Consider the following 25,763-nt stretch of genomic DNA (forward strand, 5'->3'; position numbering starts at 1 on the left):
GTAAGTCGCTCTGGATAAGAGCGTCTGCTAAATGACTAAATGTAAATGTACTGTATTTCTTGGTGTTGGGTTTTTCTATAAGACACAGTCGGCATTCACCTCTGCCATGTAAGCGAAGGTGAAGTTAGTGCTGGGGTCTCGCTGGTACTCCTGGACGATGTTTAGGAACATCTGTTCCCACTCCAAGGCTACTTTGAACTTGGGGTTTTCGCGAGCGTAGTTGTTCAGGGAGAAGGTCATGATCAGAGCTTCTGCCGCTGTGAAGTCGTCTCCTGGGAAGGGAGACACAAGCAGTGGGGGGGGGCCGGGATTTTGCTCCGCGCTGTGGACAGACTTTGTGTGTGTGTGTGGGTGAGTGTGTGTGTGTGGGTGAGTGTGAGTGAGTGGGTGTGTGTGTGTTTCCACTCACTGTCGTAGCCTCCCACTGCGAGGAAGGGGAAGACAGGACCGCCGTAATCCGCCATGCAGCTGAGGCGCAGGTCGGTGATGTCCTGAAAGGACAGCGGAGAGCTGAGGAGAGATGGAGAGAGAAACGATCACGTCACGGAGGAGGATAGATGAAAGGGGGACGGGGCGGGGGGGGGTTGTATTATGAGAAGCAGAACAGATCTTATCATTTCCTTGAGCCCCATTTAGGATTCTAAGATGGTCAGTCCTTATCCTCTGTCTCACTTGACACAGTAGATAAAGTGATCCCTCCAGTCCACCTCCTTGGTCACTCCCAGCTCTGTCATGTTGACCTTGGCGTTGAGGTTCGCCACACTGTTCTGGAAGTACTGTGGAAGGCTGTTGACGGCACAGTCTGTCACGCTGGGGTCGTTTGGGTTCAGGGGTGCAAAGCAAATGTCTTTCAGGCTTGCGGTGCGATTCAAGTCGTCAGACCAGAACTCGATGTTCTGCAAATGGAGTTGAGTAAAGGTTTAGTTTAGGTTTAGATTTAGGTTATCTGTTTATGTATGGGTGTAAACTGATGAAACACGAAAATAACAGAAACCCTGATTGAATCGGTGAGGGGTGCATTTGATGTGAATCTCAGTCCATCCCTGTTACCTGGATGCGGCTCTGGAGTTCCAGCAGCTGCATGATGAGGTCTTTGGAAATGATCCCACTGAAGTTCTGCTTGCCAAACAGCAGCGATTCGTAGATATGACCGGGCCGCCCCGGAGCCGTCAGGATCAACTGGTTGGTTCTGAAGAACGGATCGAAGTACTTGTCGTGGAAGTCCTTCTCTCTGCGAGCCCGGCTGTCAGGGGCGGACCACAGCTGGATGGGGTCCGTCGTCAGCTCAATGTGCATGAGGCCCGTGGCGAAGGCCACTACCACTACGGCCGCCACCAGGAGCACCTAGAACCCAGAGGCGAGAGCGAACCCGTTCGTTACACGAGCCAAATCACGGAGCAGGTTGACGAAAACGAAACGGACAACCGACCTTGAGCGGGTGCGAGGCCATGACGGTGCCCCAGGTCTGGAAGAGGGAGCCAAGGAGCTCCTGAGCGGCCAGGCTGTTCCTGTCCGTGCACGACACGTCCGACGCCACCAGCAGACGCTCCGCCACCTCGTTCCCGTTCCCGTCCTTCCCCTTCTCTGGCCCCGCCCCCCTCTTCCTCTCCACCCTCCTCACGTAGTAGCCCACCATCAGGTAGAGCAGGAAGGCCGCCATCAGCAGGCAGAGCAGGATGATGCACACCACCAGGTAGCCGTCCGCTCCCAGCAGCCTGAAGGCCCCGGCAGGGGGCGAGGGAGGGGCCACGACCGGACACGAGTCCTGGCAATCCTGACAGGAGCACGCTGCCCCCCCCGTGGCCGTGGTCTGGTTGCACCTCAGAGCCTGTCCCGCATAGGGGACCACGCCCGCCGGCAGCCCCTCGGTGACGCCCGGGGGGATCAGCCGGAAGTCGATGTCGAAGGGCGCCAGGCCGTTGCCGGAGTCGCCCTGGAAGTCGTACCAGCGCTGGGCGGTGCAGAGCTTGGCGCCGTAGCGGCCGCACATGGTGGCGATGGCGAAGCCGCCCGTGGCGGGGATGCGGACGTTCTTGCAGGACTGGAAGGAACCTTCGGCGAACGTGGTGGAGAGGAAGGCCTGATAGGCCAACACGACGGTGCGTTGCACCCCCAGGTGGGTGACGTTGGTGGTCTCGGTGACTTTGACTGTCTGGGTCTGGTTAGGGCTGCAGGTGTTGATGCAGTGCAGGTGGGCAAAGTTGTCGGCGCAGGAGGGGCATCGCAGGAGGATGGCCTTGGAGAGGATCAGGCTACTCTCCAGGGACTTGAGCTGGCTCAGGGAGCAGCAGGCCTGAGTGCTGTTCTCCCCCTGGTCCAGCATGGGGCACACCTGTAAACAAGCCCAACCAAAGAGAGATTTAGAATGGACAGTCTCAGATCTTTATTTTCTCTCATTCTCTCTCTCTCTCTCTCTCTCTCTCTCTCTCTCTCTCTCTCTTTCTCTCTCTCTCTCTCTCTCTCTCTCTCTCTCTCTCTCTCTCTCTCTCTCTCTCTCTCTCGCGCTCTCTCTCTCATTCTCTCTCTCTCGCTCTCTCTCTCTCATTCTCTCTCTCGCTCTCTCTCTCTCTCATTCTCTCTCTCTCTCTCTCTCTCTCTCTCTCTCTCTCTCTCTCTCTCTCTCTCTCTCTCTCAGAGAGCCCGTGGCCTGGAGCCTCTGACCTGTTTGAGCCTGCGGTAGTGTTCTCCCCTGAGCGAGCGTGCGGGGCTGTAGTTGAGGCAGGGCACGATGGCAGGGAGGAGTCCGGGGGGCTTATCGGGGTTCTTACCACACTCTTCATAGAAGGCACAGAAGCCCGGCTCGTGGAGCGCCGTGGACAAGCCCTGGGGGAGACGGAGAGAAAGATCAGAGGAGAAGGATGGAGGGAGATGTTGAAGGAGAGGGATCGAGGGAGAAAGATACGAAAGAGAGAAGAAAGTGTGAGATGGAGAGAGACATGAAGGAGGACACTGGAGAGAAAGATGAGTGGAGAGATACGTTCTGAGAGAGTATTTGGTCGATACGGACTGAGACAGAGTTAGTGAGGAGGTGTCAGAGAAAAAGAGAGATGCAGCAAAATACTTTTACTTTTTTTCTGTTTGAGTCCCAAACAGTTTTTTTACATAGAATATTTTAAAGCTCCAACACACGGTGTAATTTTATCATCAACAAAAATACAAATGACTCTTCACAAGCCTTTTTCTCTTCACAGAATCAATCACAGGGACACAGGGCAGTTATATAGATCAACGAACCATGTCAGCACTGTACTCTGCTGTTGACGCTAAGGGACTATAAAACGTGTCGATACTGTGTGTGCTGTATGTTCAGGGGAGGATCACAGATGATCAATCTACCCAGAACACATACACACCCAACCATATCTATAATCTGCAGTGTTCCCAAGCCCCAGTGTGTAATACTCTCACTGTCCTAATTGCTTTACTGCAAAGATGATACACACCTCAGGAATGGTTAAGCCTAACCCTTTAAGGTGTTGTGTCAGGGCATGCCACACAATTGTTCTACGCATTTAAACTTTTACACGTCCGCAGTGAAGTAAATGAAAGCTGCATGATAGCAGACAGCATGCTTAAACCCAGTGAAGGGGTGTTAATCCAGACGGACACCTCTTCATCTGTGTCCATATTCCGCTGAATTGGGCACCGCGGCGTGTTGTTACCAGCAGAATACAAGCGCCCGACTCGGGACAAATCCGTGGACCCTGATCAGACAGTAAACTTAACCTCCGTCCCAAATAGAAACCGTCCCTCTCTTGTGAAAACACACAATCCATCTCCATACAGACGTAACACGCCATTTGAGATATCAATTTCAAATAAATAAAGTCAAGCTTTATTGACAAGTGCTCATAAACGGCGAAACACTCAGCGAAGACGAGGAAACTTCCATCATCTGCCAGAGGCCTGGCCTCTACGACGATCTTACCAGACAAGACAGCAGAGCGACCAGAGTGACGAGGCAGGTCATGGTGTTGCTTCTATGTCTGCCGGCAGAGAGGGACTCGGGGGGTCCGGAGAACCTTTTGGAGTGTCAGGTAGGTCAGTTGGGTCTTGGACGAAATATGAGATTTGTCTGCAAATCTCACCAGGAGTGTCTCAATAAATACAAAATCCAGTGAGATTGGTACAGGGATGAGGGAAGTCCTCACGTTCCAGTCCTTCTTTCTTTCTCTCTCTCTCTCTCTCTCTCTCTCTCTCTCTCTCTCTCTCTCTCTCTCTCTCTCTCTCTCTCTTTCCCTCTCTTTCCCTCTGTCTGTCCGTCCGTGCGTCCGCCTGGCCACGTTGTGAGGGAGGAGCGCAGCAGGATGGTGAGCATCAGTGATTGTGCTGTGATGTCACATCCTTATCTGGCCTGATGCAGTGTGTTCCTATCACATACCCAGAAGAGCTGTTCATCCGGGTGAACATTAACCGGGCGGTGAGGACGACGGAATGTTGCCAAGGCGACCAACAGATACTAAGGAAGTCAAAACAATGGATTCCAAAACTTCCTGTTAATCTATACATTAGGGTCTATGATGAATCCTTAGTGTTGACCAGGTACGTTTGCGTTGAACATGGATGCGCCCACAGCATCATCCTGGATTTTCCTTTCCTTTACCCTTTGTGAATGGAATGAACATAAAGAGAGAGAGAGAGAGAGAGAAAAGGAAGGGTGGGGGTTCAATTAGTATGTCTTAGAGTGAAAAGAGAGGAAGAGAGAGAGAGAGGAAGAGAGAGAGAGAGACAGAGAGAGAGAGAGAGAGAGAGAGAGAGAGAGAGAGAGAGAGAGAGAGAGAGAGAGAGAGAACATGTATTTTGACTTCATAGGTTAATGTTCCCTCTCTAATAGCAATGGTGTTTGTTTAAGTCAATGTAAATACTGGCTCTGGATCGATGGGAGTTTCTACAGTATTTCAGTGTTCTTCACACAGAAGCTTCCTTGAAACGTGTCTAAGATCAATTAAGGTGCATCCAGGCACACTACAGTATGCTTTAACAGGCCTCAGGGATTTGTCATCTATCTTTGCTCCTAAAGACATACAGTACTGTATGATATCGATTATGATCAGGCCAGATGTTCACTAGATAGTGTAGATAGTGCAGGTTCACAGAACGAGGAGGAACCATGGAACATGTGCAACTGAAATGCTCCTAGGATAATCTTATCAGGGGCCGAGACAAGGCATATTCTTGCAGGTTCTGGACCTTAGACCCAGGTAGAGAGGAGACTTGAGGGCCTGTTCTCATTCTCAGCCTGGGCGCTCCGGTTTTGGAGGAAGGGGGCAGAAGATGCCCACCCTAGCCCCAGGAACAGGGCTGTGGTTAGGCTCGACTCAGTCGTTTACACAGTCTTTGATCAGACTTTCTAAAGGTGAGAAGGAACGTAAACTCTTTGTAGGTGGTATATTTGTATCCAGTTGGCCTTCCTCCGTCTGAGGAATAGTTCTCGTTTGGTCTCATCTCCACTGGGTGGCCTGGGAAAGGACTGGGAAAGAGAATCTTCCATTTCGTTCATTAGCCAAAAACCACAGGGTCTGTTCTAAGGACTTTCCATGCCTCGTACATGAGAGCTCATTGGTCGATTGTGGATGTCGATTTGGCACAAGTCATTTCTAGTGAGAGTACAGTAGCAGCCTATCATTCCATGATTACATCATAGAAGTTATCTCACAGGTTATCGGGTTTGAAATGGCCTCAGTCCAGCACTTCTCACCTGGTGAGACAGCCCAAAGGAGCAGCAGTACATGGGTTGGAGACACGGGGGAACATGGAGAGGAGAGGGGCTTTACAAATTGCCATTTGATCCCATTCTAGACTCCGCAACTAGTGATGATGATGGAGGGAGGGAAGAGGAGGTTAGGGATGATCAGAGGCGTTGTTCGACATAAAACTCTACTGGGGCACTGGCCCCTATTCATATCCCTTTTTTTTTCTTTCAAGGTTGTTGCGCAAAATGCACTATAGGCTACAGAAACTCCCCTTGCTTAACCCCCTATACAACAGTTCAGGGACGCAAATGCATTTTTTTTGCATTAATTTGAGCGCAAATAATGTTTTTTTTTAGCTTCATGTAGTATTGTTTTTATGTTTTAGTCAAAATAAGATGATTGGTAGGCCTATTATTTGGAAACTTTATTTAGTTTTGTAATGTTTTCTTAGCCTACCTCAATTCTGACTTGTGTGCCTAGTCCGACACCTGGACTTCTATGTGCGTGCTGCAGTGGCTATTTGGCAAGATCAGAAGAGCACTGACATAGAATTCTGCGGGCATCGGTTTGTATTTTCGGATAAACTGTTTTGATTTTACAAAGCGTTGATTGAGATACTGCGTAAATGTTTTCTGGGATTATCAATGTAAATTAATGCACTGACTAATAAAGTAAATTGTTAAAACTCAAACTTTAGATTTAACTGGGGCACAGCAGATTTATACTGGGGCACGTGCCCCAGTTAAAATGTTAAAAGGGTCTAAAGCTGACACCTGGGGATGATGATGGCAAAAAGGATTATGTTACACACATCACAGGTGGTTAAGGATGAGGAGGGAGTTGCAGATGGATGAGTGCAGAACTGGATGACTGGAGACTGCCAGAGGATTATCTTGTAAAATATTTAACTGACGGCCGTGGCAGGTGAGATGGCGAGGGCCAAACATGCATTCACAACAGGCCACTTCATTCATGCAGTAAAGAGAGCTGTGTATCAGGAGAGCGCTTTACTGCCTCCAAAGAATTGGCCTTGAGAAAAGGCACTGTGCCCTGGCATGTGTTTATGACGGCAATCTACACACACACACACACACACACACACACACACACACACACACACACACACACACACACACACACACACACACACACATACATACAGACATACACACTCCAGGAACTCCCAATCACAAAAACTCAACATACTCTACAGATAGTGTGTTATCTGTACAGAAAAACACATTGAAGACATAGTGGTATCGACTAACCGTGTTTTTCTCATTGCAGGGTTTTCCATCATGAAGAATCCCACTTGGCTAATGGTAATAAACATAGAATTGTCAATCATTTTATTATCCTTAATATCAGACGTTTGTATGTATTTGTGTGGGCAAGCACAACACTGGAACATGAATATAAGTCATCTCCTTTTCCCTCGTTTTCCCTTTGTCATACAAACCATAATCAAAAACAATATAAAACATGGTAATCGGACCATTTAATTCCCAGGAAATTATGTTTATGTTTACAACTGTAAACCTTTACAAGGGGAAATCTAACATTGAGGCAATGGAGGTAAAACTGTGCACTATTGCGTATCTCAAATCTTATATGCAATTAAAAATGTAAAAAAGCATAATAGGAAACAACAGTTTGTGCGATTTTCCATATATTCCTATGCATGTCTACCAATTGCCAAGTATTTCGCCTTGTCCTTGGAAGAGAATCTCAACACCAAACAGCCCCGTCCCCAGTGTCTCAGTCTGCTTTCCCCAGTTTTACCTCTGGACTCATCGGCACCACACCCTGGTAGGGTGTAGTATCTTCTGATATCGTACCAGAGTTAGGGTCATCGTGACTTATCTAATTGCTCTTCACCACCTCCAACTCATCTCCTAGATCTTAGTTCCAGATACAACCCTGTCTGTCTGCCCCTACATCTGTTTGTATCTCTTTCCCTCTCTTTTTATAGATATTTATAAGGCGCCTTATTGTAGTCAAGGTTACATTTATAATAACTCCTGATTACAAGCCTGTTATCTCTCTCCTATCTCTTCCGTAGAGCCTATCAGCGGGGCCATATCTGCCATGATTAAACCTTGACGTCCCCAGAGATAGAAGGGGCTCTTGGTTCGCACCACAGACGGCGAGGATATCTGTGGTTTGAGTGGGTTTACACTCTACGGTTGATTGCAAAACACATTTACAAACAACGTTCTCTTGCCTGTCTCGGGTTATGCATGAGTCAGCAGTTGGTAAGTGTTGCAACAATGAATGTTTGACGAGAATCAAATTATATGGATTTGGTCTGTATGAGTTGAATAAGTAATGAGTAAGAGATCCTCCATTCTAATCTCTTCCACCAACTCTAATTATCTTCAATTGCGTTCTCTCCCAAAATCTCTCCATCATTTCTGGGTGTTTGGCTGAGCAGAGACAGCAACTGCCAAGGTGAGTGTTTGAGTTTCATACCACTGAGGCCAGGTTAAGAGAGAGACATCCGGTCAACTCTCAATGAAACTCAAACAGCTGGAGTGATGTTGGTGCACAGCCACTGTACATATGGAACTGTCTGTTGGAGGGTCTGCAAGGCAATGCCATGTCAGCAACCTTCATGAATACACCAAACAAAGGCTGTCCATTTAAAGATTTGTCATACAGACTATAAAATTATTTTAGGCAGTGTGTGTCTGCTATTGATTTACTCTAGCAACAGAGAAGATAATGGAATATTAAACAGGACAGAGTTGATCATTGGAGTCACTTGCTCTTTCTTTGTTACCATGGAGTTCCAGACAATATTCTATTGACAATCCCAGTCTGCACCCTCCCTGCGACCTATATGGCGTGTTGTGACTTTCTGTCTGAATCATGGTTTTATGGTCATTGCAGGGGAATCTCTGTCGATGTCACATTCAGAGGTGGTGTGTTTGTGTTCACTGACAAGAAATCTAATCCAAAAGCTGTTTCTGTTTGCTATCTATCTACATATCATATATACATTTCACCAACCTGGGTTTCACCTCTTAGACATCTCTGGTTTAGCGTTCAGTGATGACCACCGACATCCGGTGATTTCCAATGAGAACTGTACTTGTCGTTCTCACTTTAAACTACTAGATGGCGGTATCGAAGCGCAGCCCAATGGCGCTGTCGAAACAGTGCCCTTTAAAAAACCCTTCCATTGGGCTGCGCTTTACCACCGCCATCTGCTGGTTTACTGTGAGAACTGCACCTGTAATGCTCCCATTAAACCACTAGATGGCGGTATCGAAGCGCAGCCCAATGGCGCTGTCGAAACAGTGCCCTTTAAAAAACCCTTCCATAGGGCTGCGCTTTACCACCGCCATCTGCTGGTTTACTGTGAGAACTGCACCTGTAATGCTACCATTAAACCACTAGATGGCGGTATCGAAAAGACCCTTTGCATGTTAGCGGAGGGGGTACACATATCAGAAGAAAAAAAACGGCCTGATATAATGTGCATCCCCTCTGTAACTCATATGCAAGACAGGTGAACAAAGCTGAACCTTTGGGCCACCGTATTTGATCGCTGTATCCGCTGTATCTTGTTAAATACTTTGCTATGAAACCAACACAAAACAATGTGGGGGGGTTATCTTTGAAAAGGAACGTAACTTTATAGTCAAGATAAAAAATTGTTAATCTTTGTCCTCAAATAACTTTCCAATTACTATTTGTAACTTAGACCTTACAAACATGTCTGTTTACAGACACATGTTACGTATATAGTAGGCGACGACAGAGAGAGAGTGCGCGGGGTATGTTGAACTGTTTCGCGGGAGATGCTTAAGCAAGTGCGAAAGTATAGTAAGCTGTCAACAGTAAAACCACTTTTTCTGCAACTTTCACAGTCACCTGCGCAGTAACCAAGGTAAAATACGATCGATATTTTTCTTTCGTTTGTCACATGTGGTTGTTCACAGTAAAATGCTGTAGCTAGCTACAGTACCCCGGCTTGGCTGCAGCAGAATAGCTTGTTTAGCTATTCAACGCTGCAGTTCGCCCATTCGTTTGCAATTGAGTCATATAGCACCCATCATGGGTACTATGGCTCACTTGCAAACTTTCCATGACTCAACTCTTCGATCGAGCTTGCTAGCTTGTTGTTTAAAATTAGCGACAACTTCCTAACTTATATTACAGTGCCTCTTACTTTAATCAAAATATTGAACATATTGCATGCCAACGCTTGGACGGTAAAGAGCGGACAGCTGTCTTTACTCAAGCTTCCATGTAAAGTTAAAGTTGAGGTTATCTGTCCCATCGTCTCTAGAGCCATGTTCTCCGAACTCAGCGCCCAGGGAGAGAACTCGTCCTCCCTGCTTTGTAGACCTGGCTCAGAGGAGAGGGGCCCCGTGTTCGAGCGGGTGGAGCCAGCCTTCTCTTCCTGCGCAGAGCGCTTCAAGTTGGGGGAGCGGAGCTTCAACCGCCAGTATGCTCACATCTATGCCACCAGGCTAATGCAGATTAACCCACTGCTGACTGAGAGAGCCAAGCAGAAATGGGGTGGGTGCTGCTGGTGTTTACTACTAACCACATATCTCTGGCCCAAATCTCAAATGATGTCTTCTCACTCACTGATCTCTCCCACCTCTCTCTCTCACTTCTCTCTCTCCCCCTCTCAGGAGATGACGTCCTGATGAGGAAACTTTGCGACCTGCAGATGGGAGAGCAGTGTTGCATTGTGGGAACCCTGTTCAAGCACATGGAGCTGCAGCCGTCCATTCTGAAGGAGATCAGCGAGGAGGTGAGTAGCAACGTGGCTTCCATTGTGGAACTGTCCTATCCTTCTCTTCCTCTCTCTCTCCCTCTCTCTCTCTCCCCGTCTCTTTCCAATCATCTCTTTTTTCCCCTTCTGTCTCCCAGCATAACCTCCTTCCCCAGCCGGCACGCACCAAGTACATCAGCCAATCAGACGAGCTGATACTGGAGGATGAGCTGCAGAGGATCAAGCTGGAGGGGAACATCAACGCAGACAAGTTTGTCACAGGTCTCGCCCCCCCCCCCCGCCCTGTGTTCACCCTGACTTAGGAGAGACGAAGCCTCAGGACCTGAGGGCGATCAAACCACTTTGTTTTGAGGACAGACTCCATGGCGACCTTGTGACCTAGTATTCTCTCCCTCCCCATCTCAGGTAGTGTGATTGCGATATACGGGGCAGAGAAGAATTATGGGAAGTTCACTGTGGAGGACTTCTGTATGGCCGACCTCCCCCCTCAGTCCCCAAGGCCAACACTAAACTCAGACAGGTACACACACACACATTTCTGACTGGTTCCCACACACATTCTGATAGTGTGTGTGTGTCTCCAGTGATGGAGGTGTGACTCTGAGCTGTGTGGTTGCAGGTTTGTGCTCCTGGCGTCCGGCCTGGGTCTGGGCGGCACTGACGCTGACAGCATGCTGGCTCTGCAGCTGCTGGTCGACATGGTAACGGGCCAGCTGGGAGACCAGGGCGAGCAGAGCGGCGCGGCGACCATCTCCAGGGTGCTCCTGGCTGGGAACCTGCTCAGTCAGAGCACCCAGGACAAAGACGCCTCCACCAGGGTGAGGGGACTGATTTAGACGTGACACCCATTGAGTTGACTTGGGTTGAACGACTGTCGGTTTGGTCATGGAGAAGTTGACGGAGGTTCTTGTGTCCCCTCCTCTCCCCCTCAGGCCAAGTACTTGACTAAGAAGACCCAGGCAAGCAGTGTGGACGCCATGAAGCTCCTGGACGAGATGCTGCTCCAGCTGGTGGTGAGAGGGGGGAGGGGGAGAGAGAGGGAGAGAATGGGAAAGGGTGTGTAAAAGATACAGAAATGGAGAAAGGATGGTACATTTACAACTTGCCTTCGTGTTGAAAAAAATCGTGTTGAATTCAGGCAAACTATTGCCTAAACGTTCCGCTTGTTGCTGTTGATAGTTGACTGTGTTTGCCCCCCCCCCCCTCCAGGGCTCAGTACCAGTGGATGTGATGCCAGGCCAGTATGATCCCACTAACTTCACCCTCCCCCAGCAGCCCATGCACCGCTGCATGTTCCCCCTCTCCTCCCCCTACCCCACCCTGCGGCTGGTCTCCAACCCGTACCAAGCTGACATACACGGGCTACGGTAGGCACACACACACACACACACACACACTTCAGTCTGTCATTGTCATTTACTCTTTCTCTCTCACACACACACACACGCATACTTTTCCATTCTCTCGCTTGCTTTTCACTTTGTGTCAATCCCACACACACACACAATGCAAGAAGCCCGACTGTTCTCAGGTGTAACATGTGATGGTTGAACATGACCGTGTGTGCTGGGTGTCCCTGTGGTGGGGGCCGTAGCTTCCTGGGGACGTCTGGCCAGAATGTGTGCGACATTAAGAGATACAGCAGCATGGACGACCATCTGGAGATCCTGGAGAACACACTCCGTCTGAGGCACCTGGCCCCCACCGCACCCGACACACTGGGTAACTCACACACACACACACCCACACACTCTCATACACACACACACACAGGGGGTGACGGTATGTTCTGACTCCTCCCTCTCTCAGGCTGCTACCCGTTCTACCAGAAGGATCCGTTCATCCTGGAGGAATGTCCTCATGTCTACTTCAGTGGCAGCGCCCCCTCCCTCCAGTCCAAACGCTTCACAGGTCTGACTCTAGTCTCTAACTGCTCTGACTCTAGTCTCTAACTGTCCTGACTAGTCTCTGTCTTAACTCTAGTCTCTCTAACCGTCCTGACTCTAGTCTCTAACTGCTCTGACTCTAGTCTCTCTAACTGCTCTGACACTAGTCTCTCTAACTGCTCTGACTCTAGTCTAACTGCTCTGACTCTAGTCTAACTGCTCTGACTCTAGTCTCTCTAACTGCTCTGACTCTAGTCTCTAACTGTCCTGACTCTAGTCTCTAACTGTCCTGACTCTAGTCTCTCTGCCTCTTCTGTCTCCTCTCTTGTGCCCGTCATCGTTCTAACTCTGTCTCCTTCTCCACGTCACCATCCCAGGTTCTGACGGTCAGGATGTCCTTTTGATAGCCATCCCAGAGTTCTGCAGCACACGGACGGCCTGTCTGGTGAACCTGCGCACGCTGGAATGCGAGCCAATCAGCTTCTCCTCCTTTTCCGCCAACGATGACGAGGACAGCGAGATGAATATCAGCCACTGAATAACTTGTCACACACACACACACTCCCCTGTGCTGGCTGTATTTCTGTGCATACCAGCTGTGATCAGACATCAATATGAAATAGCTTGTATGATGCTGTTGTATAGCATCATAGTAGAGCACTGTTGTCTCAGACTACACCTTCAACTGAAGCCTGTTACAATCTCAGCTGGATTCTATAATATATGCTCATCAGTCACATGGATTATTAAACTTGTATGGGTTTGTATGTGGAAATCAAGTACATCTGTCCGCATGGCAAAACTGCATTGTGTCATATATGGGAATAACAGAAATGCGAGTGCTGTACTTAAACAAACCTTTATTACTTGGACAAAATAACATGTCGTCTGATTTTGAGCTTATTGTAGAACGATAGAATGTCAGTTTCCTCATCCTTCAGGAAACATTCTCAGTGTCTCCGCATCTGTAAATCAATGTTGTGTTGTTGGATGAAAGAAATGTAAGTAAATCAACTCTTTTATAAGATCTAATGTTTGCTGCTGTTTTGTGTCGCGTGAAAGACAGAAAGACACAGTTTCTACATGGCAACCAGCGTATCAACATTACCAGAACCTGTCTGAAATACATTCACTTAAAGCAGTACAGCTGTCAGGACAGTCCTGAAAACCACTTGTTTAATGCTATAACCCCTCCCCTTCCTGTCCCACACTATAGCCCCTTCCTGTCCCAGATCATTGCCCTACTCCCTCCCTGCCCCCCCAGGGGGACTCCATCCCCTTCTGGAACCTTCTCTGTATCAACACATCTGAGACAGACTGAGAGGACCTATGAGAGGGAGAAGGGACAGGTGTGTGTGTGTGTGTGTGTTAACAGATCAGACTACTGGAACAAACGGGAAGTGATAACTGTGTTACTGTGTGTGTGTGTGTGTGTGTGTGTGTGTGTGTGTGTGTGTAATAGCTGGACCAGTCCCTTGGTTTCTTCAGTAATCATCGACCTTAATCTCGTAGTTGTAATCCAGGATGGAGTCGGTGAACCCTTCCGACTTGTCCCACGGGAAGTCGTACCAGGCGGTGGTGCTCTCTGTCGTCGTGGCGACCGTCGTGGTTGTCGGGGGCGACGTGGTCGTGGCCCTCATCAGTCTCTCCTGCCGTAGGCGGCGTAGCCGGGCGAGCCGCAGCTTCCTCAGACGCATGCGCCGCATCTCGGGATCCATGGCGACGCCTCCATTGCCGGGGGCAGGGCGCCTGTTGCCGGCGACTTCCGTGTTCCGGCGTGAGCCGCCGTTGCCGTAGCTGAGCAGGCGGATGGGTTTGTTGCCGTGCAGGGCCATGATCTGTCGACATATCGGTTGACTGAAGCCACACGGATACATGAGAAGGAACAGCTTTGAGACTGGATGTAGAGAGGGAACTGAGGGAAGAGGGAATGACAAGAGAGACCGGAGGGAGACCAGGACCTGGGACATCCCCAGAGAGACCAGGGACATCCCCAGAGAGACCATGGAGATCCCCAGAGAGACCTGGGAGATCTCCAGAGAGACCAGAGAGATCTCCAGAGAGACCAGGGAGATCCCCAGAGAGACCAGGGACATCCCCAGAGAGACCAGGGAGATCCCTACACTGGCCGCTGGCTCACCTGTTTGATGCGGTCCCAGTTGGACTTGGCCAGGGTGAAGCTGCAGGCGGTAGCTCCAGGCTCGTAGCCCACCACGCACAGCTTGGTGAGGGGGGAGAAGCCTTCAGCCCGCACCGTCACCCGGTACTCCCCCGGGTTCAGCAGGCGCCAGTAGTCCCCTGATACTCCTAGTGAGGCGTGGGGTCAAGGGTCAGGGTTAGGATATATATTGTCATATATAAAATTACAACCTGGGGATTAAGGTTTGGGTTAGGGTCATGGTAGCATTTTACATAAAGTATAAATCTGAGTGTCTCGACCTGTGGTGACATCATGGCTGACCCCCTCCACGGAGACAGTGGCGTTGCCGAGGGCGTTTCCTTCCTGGTCCTTGACTATGCCTCGTATCCCACGATGCACCTGGCAGAATGGGAGAGGGTGGGGGGAGGTCTCAGTTACTGTAACAACCTCCTGCTGCCTGTCCATGTTGAGAACAGACGTGCATGTGTGTGTGTGTGTGAGAGAGAGAGACACACCTGCTCCATGAAGATGAGCATGGCCTCCCTGTTATTCTCCCATTCCGACAGCAGCTCAGTCTGGTGAGGGAACTTATCACAGCCCAGGAACATGGACAGCTCAAAACAGTTGGTGTGCAGGTAGCTGAAGTCATTCATGCCTGGGGAGGCAAGGGTGGAAGGAGAGAGAGAGGGTGAGAGGTCGTGGAAGAGGAGAGCAGGAAAGAGGGAAGAGAAGGAGGAGAAGAAAAGGAAGCAAAAATTGCAAGCCGGGCCTGCAACATTCCGCACACCAAGCAGGAAGTCCGCACTCACTTCCTGCGACGGGTTTCCACCTGGCCCGGTTGACGATCCCCTGCCCTCCAGTGACGTCGTTGCCGTGGCAACCGCCATGGTGTGAGCGCGTCATGCTCAGGTGGGTGGAGGCGTAGGAGATGGCCAGCCACCTGAACAGGGAGGCGTCCGCCGTGGCTCTCGGCTCGTCCTCCGGCTCAGAGTCCCGGTAGCCCCCTCGCCCTCTGTCGTCCTCCTCCTCCTCCCTCTGCCCGTAGCCCTCGTGGCCCCCATGATCGTACCCTCCGTGGTCGTACCCTCCATGATTGTACCCTCCGTGCTCATAACCTCCGTGGTCGTATCCTTCGCCCCGGTGGCTCTCGTGCCCGTAGCTCTCGTGCCCGTGTCCCTGTCTTCTCCAATCCTCCTCGGGCTCCTCCCTGTGTCCCCGGTCCCTCCAATCAGGCTCCTCCTGGTAGCCCCGCCCCCACTCCGTCACGTCGTATCCCTCCTCCTCGTATCTTGAAACAGGAAATACAAACACTGCCTTTTATGCCAGGCTCTGACACAGACAGACAGTTCCTCTCCTTGACGTTTTTGGAAGCTCGACCTTCCAAGAGTTTGTTATTGAGTGTAGAGAGACCAAAAAAATGAACTGAAAGAGACAGGAGACAATGTTGGAAAAAGAGAGAAGGGGTGAGGTGAAGGAGCCGGGAGAGAGGGAGGAAAGAGACACGAGATCCTACTGTCTTTTCTTGCGGCTGTGTGTCCTCTGGTCGTGGCTGTCAGCTTTCTTGGCCAGGCGCATGTTGTCGTAGGGATAAGCCACGACCTTCTCTCCGCCCTGCAGGTTGGCGCCCAGCACGAACGGGATGCTCTCCATCCACGAGATGATGTGTCGCGTCTCCACGGAGATCTGTAACATCGGGATAAAGGACGTTGTCAGGTTGGTGTGATGTCAAAAGCTCACAGTGTGTTGAAACACACACGCACACGCACACACCGAACTGTTCCTCTCTAGGTCTCCAGGGATGGGGACGTGGTGGTTGGGGGTGATCTTGGGCACCATGCCCCGGTCCTCGGCCTCCCACAACACACTGTTCAGGTCTGGAAAGTTCTGGAAGATGTCGTGTCCATCCGCGGTCCAGTGGCCGGTGGTCCATCCACTCAGCTCTGAACCCTGAGGGAGACGAGAGAGAGAGACAGAAAGGTCGAGAGACCAGTGAATGCAAATGAAAAAGCTAACTGATTCTGTCAAGTTCTTGTGTGGTAGCTTCTAAATGGTTATTCGACCAGTCTAGAACAGCATTTCCCGGAACTGTTTCCTAGAACAGTCTGCTTTTACTTTATCATTCCGAGAGGTGTACCTGAATACACAGAAAAATGTATATAGTGCCAAAATAAACAGAAATATAAAAGTGCGACTGACTACAAGGAGGGCCTTCTCCTGCCCATCAGGGTTTAGCGAGGGCACCAGGTGTATGCGTATTCCCTCCACTAGGCGGCGGACTCGCGGGTTCCCATCCTTGTACTCCTTACACAGGTACTGCATCAGAAGCAGAACCATCTCCCGACCCACAGCCTCGTTACCGTGGAGACCCGCCGTAAAGCGGAACTCCGGCTCACCTGAAGGAGAGACAAAACAAATGTATATATACATAGTACACTGTGTACAGTAACAGTAGCGGAGGAATGAGAGGCTGCACCTCCGTAAAATGATTATATTCATATCCTTACAAAATTGTTCAGTCCTTGATGATGATGACCATAATATTTTCATTTTCCAAGATACTATATCATACGCCCACATTCATTAATTGTATTGCACCAGTGCCAGAGGAGGCTATTGAAATAACGGCTCCTCTCGTTACTAAATTGACCAATCAGAATGGTTGTTCTATATTGCAATGTTTGGTCCTAATAAGTATTGAGCTACTTTGCTAAACCAATTAGCTTAATTGGAAATAGAAATGTTATCTTATTGCACAACAAAGAAGAGGGGCCAGTTTTCGTGGAACCTTCTGTCGCGATGTTAACAACAAAAACAAGTGTAATCTTCAATTAAATTAATTAATCTACAAATAGGTGAGTAGAAAAGTTAGACCGAATGGGGCCCTCCATTCATAATTTAATAAATGATTGTATTGGGTTGATAATAGTCTGTAGTCAACACTATGATTTGTTTTTGATAATTTCCTACTTTGAGTGTTGATGATGGGATATGAGAATGATTGAGTGTGGCAGGCTGTGGTGTTTCTGCGGCCGACCTGTCTCATGCTCTGTGGGGTTGTCAGACAGGACCATGGCCAGGATGTCCCGTCCCTCAGAGCTGAGGCCCAGACTGTACACACTGGTGATGTTGGGACACTCATCACCAACAGACTTCATCAGCTGCACAGAGAGACAGACAGGCAGAGAGAGAGACAGAGAGAGGTAAGAGAGAGACAGAGAGAGGTGAGAGAGAGGTGAGAGAGAGACAGAGAGAGAGACAGAGAGAGACAGAGAGACAGAGAGAGAGAGACAGAGAGAGACAGGGAGAAAGAGAGACAGCACTCAGACAGGGTTATATGATTAACAAGACTACGGTTTAGAAGATGACGTGAATAAGACAATTGAGGAGGTGCTGGTCTTCTTGGTGGTCATGTGAGGTGTTGGGCTGTTGGATGATTGTGTGAGGTGTTGGGCTGTTGGGTGATTGTGTTGTGAGTTGTCCCAGATCGGCGCTCACCGTGACCATGGCAGAGTAGTTGTGGTGTCTGAAGTCCAGGTAGTCTACCGGGGTCACTTCATTCTGCCTGTAGTGGACAGCATCTGGATCTGAAGGGGACGGACACACGCAGTGATGAGGGCGTGTCTGTGTGTGTGTGTGTGTGTGTGTGTGTTTATGGAGAGAGAGACAGTGTGTGTGTGTGTGTCTCTGTGTGTGCGTGTGTGTTAATGGAGAGAGAGACAGTGTGTGTGTGTGTGTCTCACCAGGCACAGGGCATCCCAGGACCTCCAGTCTCATGCACAGACTGCCATTCCAGCTCTGAGGGATCACCCTGATGTAGCGCGCCAACATGGGCATAGCAAACTGGTTCAGCACCGGAGTGTCCTGGTCACTGTTCCCAAAGAACAACTACATGTGCAGGGAGAGAGAGGGGTGGGGGGGTTGATTGGAGCTGAATGATTGGAGCTGTATGATTGGAGCAGTATGATTAGAGCAACATGATTGGAGCAGCGTGATTGGAGCACTAAAATTGGAGCAGTACGATTGGAGCTGTATGATTGGAGCAGAATGATTGGAGCAGTATGATTGGAGCAGTATGATTGGAGCAGAATGATTGGAGCAGTATGACTGGAGCAGCGTGATTGGAGCAGTACGGTTGGAGCTGTGCGATTGGCCCAGTGAGAGCCTGACTCACCCAGTCAGAGTAGCCGTCATGAATGGTGATCCACTCCCTGCTGTCGTTACTGAATGCTACGAAGTACGACGTCACAAAGTCTGTCCTGCAAGGGGAGGTCACAAGCTCACCCACAGGTAATCACCACAACCATTTACTGTGTGTGTGTGTGTGTGTGTGTGGGTTTGTGTGTGTGTGGGTGTTGTCCTACGCGTTGCCGGAGTCTCGTCCCTGGGTGATGACCCCTGTGAACTCCGTGGCTCTCCGAGCGTCAATCTCAAACCAGTGGATCTTATCCTCGGGGTTTGCACACCAGGCCCCGCCCCTCATGTCGTCCTCATCCTCAGAACCCTGGGAACCATGGAAACCACACCAGAGTTCTATAAAGGGGGCTTCTGTAATGCCCAACCGAATGTGACACCTGGCATCTGGACATGCTACCATTGAGATCATCACATTGTGGCTGTCAACTATAGATATGTGATAAATCACCCCAGAGTAATCTTCATGTGGTGAACACCCAGACCGAGGCCAGGCTTAGCTATATTGATTTGAGCAGACAGGTAACCTGGACCTGGTCGTGCTTGGGGTACCTGCATGTTGAGTCGGGCCCTGTGTGTGGAGAAGCGGTACTGAGACATGGAGGAGGACAGGAGCTGGTCTGACTCCACCTTGTGAGACTCCATCCCCAGAGGAGGACATTCTGAGGACACACACACACAGGCGCACACACACACACACAGGCGCGCACACACACACACAGGCAAACACAGACACACACAGGCACACACACAGGCACACACACACACACAGGCAAACACAGACACACACAGGCACACACACACACACACACACAGGCACACACACACAGGCACACACACAGGCAGACACACACACTCACAGGCGCACACACACACATACACACACACACACAGGCACACACACAGGCACACACACACACAGGCGCACACACACGCACACACACAGGCAAACACACACACACACAGGCGCACACACACGCACACACACAGGCAAACACAGGCACACACACACACACACACACACACACACACACACACACACAAAGGTTATATAAGGAAGACCTCACCCATGTTGGACTGGCTGAGTGTTTGTGACTGGTGCCAGGTGACAGTCATGTCCATGACTTACTCTTTGGCTCTTTAAAGATGCGCGGTCTCTTCTTGGCTCTCTCCTCCTGCTCTCTCCTTCTCTGCGCTCTCTCTGTCAGCAGGAACACAACCACCACCTGTCAATCACTCCACAACTCCATCAGTTCCTGTTCTCTTCTGCTCTGCACATCAACTGTGTTGACCTAGCTCTGGCTTTGTGATTGATGGTGCATGCATGATTGCACACACATACACACACACACACACACACACAGTTACGGTTGAGAAGCCGTCGTCACAGACACTTTGTTAACCTTGTGACCTTCTAAGGTTACTCTTGAGCTGGGAAAGACATATATCTTCCCTGCTGTGATTGGCTGAACCACCACACAGGATGTACCCCGCTGACACCTGTCGTATATCATTGGTTCCTGGCTCCAACCAGCCTCTAACAACAGCCTTTGAGACCAACGACTTCCCTTTCAGTAGATTCAAGCACTATGAGGTCTGAGTCTTTAACTATCCTCAAACCTCCATGAGGTCAGTGACTAGTCTTTAACTAGCCTCAAGCAACAGCCTCCAACTCCAACCTCTAAGCTGTCCAGATTGGCCTCTAACACCAGCCTCTAACCTCACATCGTATTTACCTCACCATGCAGGGTGACGCGCCGTGGCAACACGTGGCAGCTGCAGCTGGTTCTCATCTGTGTAGTAACTCTATCACAGTGTTCACTCCCTCAGACCTGCTGTCACCCTCTCTCCTCAAACACCCCCCTCTACCACCCCTCCTCTCTGTCTCTCTCTGTCTCTGTCTCTCTGTCTCTGTCTCTGTCTCTCTTTCTCTCTCTTTCTGTGTCTGTGTCTGTGTCTGACCTGTGCCTGTGCCTGTGTCTGTGTCTGTGTCTGTGCCTGTGTCTGACCTGTGCCTGTGTCTGTGTCTGACCTGTGCCTGTGTCTGACCTGTGTCTGTGTCTGTGTCTGACCTGTGCCTGTGTCTGACCTGTGTCTGTGTCTGTGTCTGACCTGTGTCTATGAGTGATGAGCTGCCTGCAGGCATGCAATGATGCTAGATGCTCGGAGTGGAAGCACGGTTGTTACATTCTGATGAAGAGTGGCTGTGTGGTACAAGGGGATTTTCAAAGGGCTGGAGGCGAGTCGGGACTACTCACCCTGCTCCTCTCTCTCTCTCTCCTTCTCAAGTCTCTCTCGCTCTTTCTTTTCGTCCTCCTTGTTTGCTGTGGAATGAACAAGGAGTAAACAGGGTTGAGATTGTCATGAAACACCCCAGATTTCAGCCCAGATTTCATCCCAGATTTCAGCTTTGCATGTCTGTTTCTGCTTCAACTTTCTGGTGAAAAGTTATGTACATTTCACTCATGCAAACCATGTAATACAATATACATGTACATGTAACACATGTCATTTACACTAATTACATAAACATGCATTGACCCTTCACTTACTTTAGAACTTATAGGGTTAAAATGTGTGTTGGAAGTGGTTAGTTTGCTAATCTGTAAAAGGTTAGCGGTCTGTTTTTCGTTATTTCTTTTCACTGGCTTTACTCAGTCTGTTTGTCAGTTTGTATCATAGGGTTTCAGCCCAGTCTAACTTGCTGCAGTTTCTACAGCAAAAACTAAACATGGAATTTAGAACAGTCTTGAGGTTGTTCTCTGGATTGTTCCTGAGGAGTGAACTGGATCTTTACAGTAGATCGTATGTAAAGTCTGTCTAATTACCAGTACTGGATGGTCACGTTAGAAACTTTGATGTGAACGTGTGGGCCAAGGTTGAGGTTAAGGGACAGGGAAAACAAGACTTTGAATCCCCACAAAAAGAACCAGGAAAACTGTGTGTGTTTGTGCGTGCGTGTATGAACTTACGTCGTCCATAGTCATACTCATCATACCAGTTGCGTTCAAAAGGAGGCTCAGCAGAGGGCAGCTCTGTTTGAGAGAAACAAAACAAACGCACCTTCACATGTGACCCTTGAACAGAACGCTGCACCCAGACACCAAATGGGGGGCAACCCAGCTACTGTACATACACACTACATGTGCAATTTACGCAAACTTTTCACAAGATCATTTTTCACAAGCTCTCTGACGCTATACAGTCACGTCTGCTAAATGACTAAACTTTGTCCGCTCCACAACAGATGTTGTGGGTTTGTGCGATTACTGTTACACCCAGACTCTCAACGATCTAGTTAAACATTTACATCAGAAGCATTTTCAACTTTAGACTCGTCTAATGAAGGGGCGTTTAATCTCACAACAAAACCATGAAACTCTTCAGGCTGTGTGGCACCAGCGCCCCCTCCACCCCTCCCTCCCCTCCACACCCCCCCTCCACCCCTCCACCCCCCCCCCCCCCACACACACACACTCTCTAAGGAGAAGAAGCGTCTAGCCACACACACACTATGATTTTGCCCCCGTGGCAGTCTGGAGGACAGTCTGGTGGGCTGATAGTTTGAGAGTGTTGCAGAAAGTAGGTGTGACTGCAGCGTAAGTCACCTGTGATGGTGAAGTCTTCCTTGTCTGTGGGGCTCACCTCCTCCCCTTCCGGGAAGGGAAGCTGCTCAGGAGCCTCGACTGGGAGAGGGAGAGAGGGAGAGAGGGAGGAGAGACAGACAGAGAGCGAGAGAGCGAGAGAGCGAGAGAGCGAGAGAGCGAGAGAGCGAGAGAGCGAGAGAGCGAGAGAGAGCGAGAGAGAGAGAGAGAGAGAGAGGAGGAAAGAAAGAGAGAGAGGAGTGGAAAAATTAACTCGGTAATGAAACGGTGTTGACTGTATCACAAGTCCGGTTAGATGAACTCTGACAGTCCCAGACTCTTTCCATGATCCGCACTGATGGAAACAACCTGTCAGCCCTCGCAGAGTCCAGGTGGACGAGAGGGAGGGAGGGAGGGAGGGAGGGAGGGAGGGAGGGAGGGAGGGAGGGAGGGAGGGAGGGAGGGAGGGAGGGAGGGAGGGAGGGAGGGAGGGAGGGAGGGAGGGAGGGGAAGGCGTGGAGAGGGAAGAAAAAGTGACAGACAGATATACATATACACAGACACACACACAGACATATACACACACAGACACACAGACAGACGTACATGTGGCGTCCCAGTAGTCTCCGTCGTCGATCGTCACCTTCCCGTCCACCACAGTGGGGAAGACTGTGGTCTCCTCTCCTCTCCAGTAGTCGTCATAGGGGTCTGTGACCGGGGCGTCGGTCTCCTCCGCCCCCTCCTCAGGCTTCCAGTAGTCGTCGTAGGGGTCTGTGACCGGGGCGTCGGTCTCCTCCGCCCCCTCCTCAGGCTTCCAGTAGTCGTCGTAGGGGTCTGTGACCGGGGCGTCGGTCTCCTCCGCCCCCTCCTCAGGCTTCCAGTAGTCGTCGTAGGGATCTGTGACCGGGGTGTCCGTCCCCTCTTCAGGCTTCCAGTAGTCGTCCTCTGCAACGCACACGGAGACAGGGAGGTTGTGTGTGTGTGTGTGTGTGTGTGTGTGTGTGTGTGTGTGTGTGTGTGTGTGTGTGTGTGTGTGTGTGTGTGTGTGTGTGTGTGTGTGTGTGTGTGTGTGTGTGTGTGTGTGTGGAGATCTTGAGGCTCACCTTCATCTGGGAAGGGGTAATCTGGGTAAGCCTCAGGCTCTGTGGGCGGTTCAGTCGGAATCACTGAGAGGACAGACGGGCAGGCAGACAGACAGACAGACAGACAGACAGACAGACAGACAGACAGGCAGGCAGGCAGGCAGACAGGCAGGCAGGCAGACAGGCAGACAGGCAGACAGGCAGACAGGCAGACAGACAGGCAGACACATAACATCTTGTTAAGCAATGCTTAAAATATCAAAGGGAATGATTCACTGAGGACACAACTACACACACTCACACAGCCCTCACCCCATACCTAGCTCTGTGGTGGGGACAGGGGTGGTGGGGACAGGGGTGGTGGTGGGGACAGGGGTGGTGGGGGGCACCTTGCCCTTGCGTCCCTTCTCCTTCTTCTTCTTCTCAGCCTTGGGCTTCTTCGTGGCACCCGGCTCCTTGTTCTTCTTCTTGTCTTTCTTCTTCTTCTCTTTGTCCTCTTGCGGGGCTCTTCTCAACCTAACTGTGGGGGGGCATGAGGCTCATTATGACAGTGTGTGTGTGCGCGCGCGTGTGTTTGTGTGCGAGGCAGGGAAAAGCAAAGAGGCGTTTCCCTTTCTCCAAAACGAACAAACATCTGGGCTTGCACCCGCCCACACACACACACCTCGACTGTGAATCACACGGACAGACCGGAAGCAAGCAGGCACCAAAGGTTTCTATCAACAGCAGAGACAGACAGGCAGACAGACAGAGAGATGTTGAGGGCTGACTCTATGCCAGTGAAAGAGAATGTTACTAAGTTATATGACTGGGGGCCAGCCTCTCTCAGGGCCTCTTTCCTGGCCTCTCAGGCCCTCTCTCCTGGCCTCTTTCCTGGCCTCTCTCCTGGCCTCTCTCAGGGCCTCTTTCCTGGCCTCTCTCCTGGCCTCTCTCAGGGCCTCTTTCCTGGCCTCTCTCAGGGCCTCTCATGGCCTCTCTCATGGCCTCTCTCCTGGCCTCTCTCAGGGCCTCTCCTGGCCTCTCTCAGGGCCTTCACGTCTGACCTTGCCTATTGATACGCTGCCAGCCCAGGACCACAGCAGAAGTAGCATCTAGCTCATAAATCCCTCAGGCCGTGGTCCTCCGCTCCTTCCAGCTGTAGATTGGATTCCCAGACGCCTGTCCTGAATGTGTGCAAGTCCCTAAGAGACGACATCCCTACCACGCCGTATCTCTGTCGGATAGGACCTTCCGGAATATACGGAGCTTGTTCTGTGGTCTCCAGTCATCCTAGATTCTAGCTCAGTCAGCGGAAAATAACTGATTAGTCAGAATCTGTCTGCAAGATGCTCTGGCCAGCAGAGCTATATGCCCTGACATTGGCTGCTCTGGCCTTAGTCTGTGCCAATGTGCTTCTTTTCATGTTTATCCCCAGATGTGTGTGTGTGTGTGTGTGTGTGTGTGTGGGGGGGGGGGGGATGAGAGAGAGGGAAGTCTAGAAGTCGTAGACAGGTGAGTATATCTGGACTTTCCAACTCTGATGGATGCCTGGAATGTGTGTGTGTGCATGTGCTTGTGTATACTTGCATTCATTCAGCTTAACTTGTCATAGAGTAAGTAATTCAAGATGTAGCGCTCAAGGCCAATCATCTTTCATTCATTCCCCCTCCACCTTCTCAGTGTCTGGTAACGTACCAGAAGAATGTATACTAGCTCAGTGGCAGACATAACTGGCTTCTTATTCATCACGAACCACTTGTCACATTAAGACGTGTCGGCGTGTTAAAGCAGACTTGATTCTCCTTACCTGCCAGCGTCTTGTCCTCTGCGACTTCTCTGGTCCTCCCATGGGGGTCCACCTCCTCCAGAGCAGCCTGGTCCCTCCCTGGATCCTCCTGCACCTCCAGCGTCTGGAGTCCCTCCATACCGCCCTGCCCCCTCCCCATCTCAGGGGCCATGGAGATGACCCCCCCAGCGCTGTCCCCCCTCCAAGGTAGTAGCATACAGCACACGGCCAGCAGAGCCCAGCTCACCAGCGCAGCCTCGCCCCCCTCATCCTGCCCGCGTTCCTCTTCCCTACCTCGGAGTTCTACGGTTGCAAAGTTCCACCGCGGGATTCTGCTGTTGACGAAAGTTCAAGCAGACACCTCAGCTAAGTGTCCCAGCCAGGGAATCTTCCTGAGTGTTCCAGAACGGTGTCTCGTCGTGTTCCAGTTCTGAAAGCTCCAGATAGCAATCCTCCTCAGCGTTCTGTGGCGTTGTTCTGTGGTTTAGGGTTCAGTGTTAACACCCCCGAGCTGCCTGGCTTTTGAGTTCCTCCCCTCCTCCCTGGTGTGGAAGTTTCTGGAGTTCAACACATGCAAGCCTCCACCAGACCCAGACTGAGAGACTGAGACAGGGCTGGACAGGGAGGAGGGCAGGGGGGCGGGAGGGAGAGAGGGAGGGAAGGAGCAGC

The 25,763-nt window shown here is 50.5% G+C and overlaps 3 protein-coding genes and 1 long non-coding RNA gene across 4 annotated transcripts in view; 2 read left to right on the forward strand and 2 right to left on the reverse strand.

The window, feature by feature from the left end:
* npc1l1 (NPC1-like 1) overlaps window positions 1-4,262 on the reverse strand; it is an 11,739-nt gene extending 7,477 nt beyond the window's left edge. Inside the window, exons 1-7 of the mRNA XM_084690779.1 lie at window positions 3,929-4,262; window positions 2,662-2,823; window positions 1,430-2,332; window positions 1,051-1,344; window positions 673-896; window positions 410-510; window positions 100-272 (exon numbers count right to left, since the gene is read on the reverse strand). Coding sequence (XP_084546905.1) covers window positions 100-272; window positions 410-510; window positions 673-896; window positions 1,051-1,344; window positions 1,430-2,332; window positions 2,662-2,823; window positions 3,929-3,970 — 1,899 coding nt within the window. The 5' untranslated portion in view covers window positions 3,971-4,262. The remainder of the gene's footprint in view (window positions 1-99; window positions 273-409; window positions 511-672; window positions 897-1,050; window positions 1,345-1,429; window positions 2,333-2,661; window positions 2,824-3,928) is intronic.
* Window positions 4,263-6,738: 2,476 nt separating this feature from the next.
* Window positions 6,739-8,405, forward strand: LOC146232987 (uncharacterized). The gene is made up of 3 exons (XR_014742321.1): window positions 6,739-7,015; window positions 7,756-7,948; window positions 8,128-8,405. It is a non-coding gene; the product is annotated as an uncharacterized LOC146232987 (long non-coding RNA).
* Window positions 8,406-9,214: 809 nt separating this feature from the next.
* Window positions 9,215-13,357, forward strand: pold2 (polymerase (DNA directed), delta 2, regulatory subunit). The gene is made up of 11 exons (XM_084690402.1): window positions 9,215-9,588; window positions 9,991-10,223; window positions 10,343-10,464; window positions 10,584-10,707; window positions 10,852-10,966; window positions 11,066-11,264; window positions 11,379-11,459; window positions 11,656-11,813; window positions 12,041-12,168; window positions 12,256-12,357; window positions 12,710-13,357. Exons 2-11 carry the CDS (start codon window positions 9,995-9,997, stop codon window positions 12,868-12,870), a joined length of 1,419 nt encoding a protein of 472 aa, XP_084546528.1. The 5' UTR covers window positions 9,215-9,588; window positions 9,991-9,994; the 3' UTR covers window positions 12,871-13,357.
* On the reverse strand, window positions 13,176-25,703 carry LOC146232989 (inactive carboxypeptidase-like protein X2). Its single transcript, XM_084690401.1, has 22 exons — window positions 25,116-25,703; window positions 23,649-23,849; window positions 23,351-23,413; window positions 22,854-23,192; window positions 22,272-22,349; window positions 21,636-21,698; window positions 20,922-20,987; window positions 19,793-19,864; window positions 19,216-19,325; window positions 18,834-18,973; window positions 18,644-18,728; window positions 18,213-18,357; window positions 17,968-18,056; window positions 17,507-17,630; window positions 16,669-16,865; window positions 16,243-16,419; window positions 15,986-16,155; window positions 15,282-15,760; window positions 14,988-15,127; window positions 14,772-14,871; window positions 14,473-14,639; window positions 13,176-14,170 (listed from the first exon to the last, which is right to left on the reverse strand). Exons 1-22 carry the CDS (start codon window positions 25,309-25,311, stop codon window positions 13,817-13,819), a joined length of 3,555 nt encoding a protein of 1,184 aa, XP_084546527.1. The 5' UTR covers window positions 25,312-25,703; the 3' UTR covers window positions 13,176-13,816.
* Window positions 25,704-25,763: the final 60 nt, after the last annotated feature.

The sequence above is a fragment of the Hypomesus nipponensis genome, chromosome 24 (genome assembly GCF_054491055.1).
Source record: "Hypomesus nipponensis isolate SF chromosome 24, ASM5449105v1, whole genome shotgun sequence".
NCBI lineage: Eukaryota > Metazoa > Chordata > Actinopteri > Osmeriformes > Osmeridae > Hypomesus > Hypomesus nipponensis.